The sequence below is a fragment of the Triticum urartu genome, chromosome 2A, assembly GCF_056163025.1.
Source record: "Triticum urartu cultivar PI428250 chromosome 2A, HENAU_Tu73, whole genome shotgun sequence".
In the NCBI taxonomy this organism is placed as follows: domain Eukaryota; kingdom Viridiplantae; phylum Streptophyta; class Magnoliopsida; order Poales; family Poaceae; genus Triticum; species Triticum urartu.
The window spans coordinates 66,003,892-66,008,319 of NC_141874.1; the positions used below are offsets into that span (position 1 = coordinate 66,003,892).

Sequence of the window (4,428 nt, forward strand, 5' to 3'; positions counted from 1 at the left end):
TGGCAGCAGCGTGCATTCATGAAACTACTAGGCCTGCGATACACCATCCGTTACAAAAAGGGCACAGAAAACGCAGCCGTCGACGCCCTATCCAGAGCTCGGTCGCAAGATCTACTGTTCAACGTCACTTCTTGCCAGCCCTCATGGCTCGAGGATGTCATAGCCAGTTATAACTGCAATCCGCAGGCGCAGAAACTGCTGGAGTAGTTGGCAGTGAAGGAAGATCCCAAGGGGCGTTTCTCGTTACAGAATGGAATTCTGCAATTCCGTGGGCGCATTTGGTTGGGTGGATCGATCAAGCTCCAACAGCGCATCATGGCAGCTTTTCATGGTAGCTCGATTGGCGGCCATTCAGGGTTCCCAGCAACCTTCTGGCGCGTCTGTCGCCTCTTTGCATGGCCAAAAATGAAGACGCATGTCCTGCAATATGTCCGCTGCTGCCCAATTTGTGAGCAGGCTAAACCAGATAGAGCAACATCGTCGGGGTTGCTTCATCCACTGCCCATCCCGCAACAGCTATGGGAAATGATCACGATGGATTTTGTTGAAGGCCTGCCTCAGTCCGGTAAATTCAACTGTCTCTGGGTTATAGTGGACAATTGCACCAAGTTTGCTCATTTTCTTCCGTTGACACACCCGTATACAACAGCAAAAGTGGCCCTCCTCTATATGAACAACATGTACAGGATCCACGGATTCCCTGCAGCCATTGTGTCTGATCGTGACCTGGTTTTCACTAGCCACTTTTGGAGGGAGCTGTTCAAGTACGCCGGTACAGAGCTACGGTTGAGTGCGGCAAACCATCCACAAACTGACGGACAGACTGAAAGAGTGAACCAGTGTGTGGAGACCTACCTCAGATGTTTTGTGCACGCGTGTCCGACACGGTGGAGTCATTGGATTCCACTTGCCCAGTTCTGGTACAATGCCTCTCACCACTCCAGCATTGGGATGTCGCCCTTCAAAGCGATGTTTGGGCACGAACCCCGGCACTGGGGGATCACTCCTACTTCTGAATGCATAGTTCTGGCACTCCATTCTTGGCTGGATGAGCGTGCAGTGGTGCAGGACCTGCTTCAACAACACCTCAACAGAGCACAACAACACATGAAGGCCCAGGCAGACAAGCGCCGATCGCCTCGTACCTTTGAGGTGGGCGATTCGGTTTACCTTAAACTCCAGCCATACATTCGAACCTCTGTCGCCCGGCAAGCCAACCACAAGTTGTCGTTCAAATACCATTCGAACCCAGTCTTCCATGTGTCTCAGCTACGCTACTGTCTTCGACCGGGTACGCCATCCAACCCTACCTTTCCACACCATACTGATGCACCGGTCGTGCGCGTTGCAGTCCTCCAGCAACGTTGGCGCAAGAAGAACGACGCCATGGTCGAGCAAGTCCGCGTTCGTTGGTCCGACGAGTCGGCCTTCGGGGACACTTGGGAGGATAAAGCAGCTCTGCAAGCTCGATTCCCGACAGCTGAGGCTTGGGGGCAACATATATTAGATGGGAATACTGTGACCAATCATGGCTGCGAAGGTGGATGGACAGAGAATGTCTTTGATTTCATCACCAGAAATGGTGGGGGCGTATCTGAGACTGATTACCCCTACCATGGTATCAGAGGTCCCTGCAAGGCTGTTGAGGTATAACATGATTCTTGATTGACTTTTTTTGTTTGTTTCATTTACTGTATGCTCATATTGCTTACCTTTGTGTATGAAAGTATCAAATTTGTTGGACTGGATGATGATTTGCCTTAATTTTACAAGGCAAATAATCATCCAGTCCAAGCATGACTTGTTGAAATCTGGAACGGATTTGCCTTGTAAAAGTAAGCCACCAAGCTTGCTAGAGGAAGTCGTTGCAACTATTCTGATGCATATACAAAGAGGTTACCGATGAGATTTTTTTTGCATGATGTGCGGTAGAAGCCATCTCCGCTGGTAACATTCTAGTCCAGTCATATGTGACCACTTGTGACCAGTGTTTTGCATGTATATTTTTAATAGTGGGGCTTCAATGGCAGAAAATGTGTGTGTTATTAGAGTCACATCCGACAATTGTTGTCTTGTTTTGAGATCGACTAATGCTGAGATGATTGGAACCTCATTGGGCTTTCTGAATTGAAGCCTTTTATCCCCTATATCTCTAAAACTATTTGAGATAATAATATTATTTGTGGTGTAGGCTGCGGGAGTTACTATTGCTAACTGGGCGGCTGTAGAACCGACGGAAGAAGCTGTGAAGTATGCAGTTGCTTACCAGCCTGTTGTGGCATCTATCTACACTAAGAGCAAATTTAGGAGATACATCAAGGTATTCTGACTTTTCTAGAAGTGTTACTTGGGTTAAACTGCTGATTGATACATGTTGTTTAAGTTAGCTGGATGAGTAGAATGGTGCAAATGAAATCATTTTGATCTACTAGGAAATGCCCATGTTGCTCTTACGTTCTATGCATCTTCCTTTGGATCTTCAATTTTAATAATATATAAGAGTATAAGACTGATTTGCTTAGGATGATACGGTTGATGCCCGTGCTTTACCTCACAAAATTGTAGAATGTTGATGCTTTGTTCCGTCTCTTGTCAAGACATCGTGATATGGATGTGATGTAACATGTTCGAGAATATCTCGTAGTTGTTGGAATATGACTTTGCTTGATACCCAATTTGAGGAATATTGATCCTATGTTCCAGTTTCACTAGATTGTTGCAACAAAATCATTTTGATTAACTATGAAATGACCATGTTGCTCTTGTTTAGCACATGGTATTTAACTACATCTAACATTCGGGTGTTGCATATTATGACACCAACAGCAAGTTTAGGCATTATAAAAGGGTATTTTGACTTCTCTGAAAGTGTTACCTTGATGTTAAACTGCTGATCAATACGTGTCTTTGGGCCTTCTGGTCACATCTGATAGTTGCGTTAAGGTACATTTTGGTGTTCTTGCAATTGTTTATTCTTAATAGTTTGTTTTCATTTCCCTTTTTGTTGCAGGGTTTTCTTGAAGTTCCTCGCAATCCTGGTCCAGTTAACCACTCTGTGCTTCTACTCGGATATGGTGAGTGTCCACTACAGGGCGAATGCTGGATCGGCATGAGTTCGTACCGAAACCGAAGGCGATGGGGCATAACATGGCGGGGCCAGTACCGTAACATCTTCTTTCTACCAAGGAACACGTGTCATGTGGAGGGGGCTCTCAGAGTCCTAACCAATGTTGTTCTTCCCCTGGGAGCTTCTATGGTTCCTAAGGTTAAAACTCGAAGTGAGAGCTGCCCTGCCTGTTTCAAGTAAGACAGCGGATCTTTGTCGTTAAGGAAGTTTTATAACGTCAACGTTAAGGTGTGGCATTAACCATCAGTTTTGCATGCAGGTGGGTGGGCTTACGGTGGACTGCTAATGCTGTTGGTGGCTCGTCACACTCCAGTGTTTCTATTGGTTTGTGTTCTGTTTGGAATCTGTGCTACCTGCTTCAATTGGCTCGAGCTCTTTTTGCTGATTTGTGATACGATGTTTTTGTTTGGAGTCTGAGCTACCAGTTCAATTGGCTCCGTGCTCTTTTTGATCAACTTATGATCCGATGCTGCACTTAGACCATCGTGTCTCAAGTCATGTATTACCTCCGTCCCAAATTACTACTCCCTCCATTCCATAATGTAAGACGTTTTTTGACACTACACCAGTGTCAAAAAGGGTCTTACATTATGGGACGGTCGAAGTAGATTTTATTGTTATTAGATACAACCATATCTACACAAATATGGGAGACGTAATTTGGGACGGAAAGAGTATAACAAGATGATGTTGAGTAGGTACCAACAACTTGGATCAGCAATTTATAGAAGCGAAGTACCTTTCACTTAAAATTGAGGTAGGTGTCTGACACTGGATCTAGCAATAATGCCATATATATCGACTATAAAGCCGCCCTGCTTCCGCAGTTTTCCAATTGATCCACAATGCAGTGATACATAACAAACAAAGCATAAATTAGAGGCATATATAAGGATTGGCAAGGAGAATAAATTTTAAGCTCGTACCTTTGGAGCTTAAGTTACAACTTCAAAGTTGGCACTGAATTGGCAACCAGAACTACCTACAGGATCAATATTTGGAAAATCGAAGTTGTAGCGTGCGCACAGAAACAAAAGAGAAGGAACTTGAAGAAACCCAAGCCGAGATGATACGGTTTTTTTTAAATCGAAATGATACAGATTTGACAACGTGGCTAGCTGTCATCTGGATGAGAATTAACTAAGTCACATCTAAATCATACTCCCTCCTTCCATGTACTCCCTCGGGTCCTTTTTACTTTGCATATTGGATTTGTCGAAAGTCAAACTTAGCTAAGTTTGACCAAATTTATATTAAAATTATTAGCATCTATAATATCTAATAAATATAATATGAAAATA

General features: G+C 44.2%; 1 protein-coding gene across 1 annotated transcript; it reads left to right on the forward strand.

Moving 5' to 3' along the window:
• Positions 1-315: 315 nt before the first annotated feature.
• LOC125535625 (low-temperature-induced cysteine proteinase) lies at positions 316-3,605 on the forward strand. The gene is made up of 6 exons (XM_087540868.1): positions 316-565; positions 650-772; positions 1,352-1,647; positions 2,192-2,320; positions 3,011-3,303; positions 3,387-3,605. The coding sequence occupies exons 1-6, from the start codon at positions 316-318 to the stop codon at positions 3,517-3,519; spliced, it is 1,224 nt and encodes a 407-aa protein (XP_087396994.1). The 3' UTR covers positions 3,520-3,605.
• Positions 3,606-4,428: the final 823 nt, after the last annotated feature.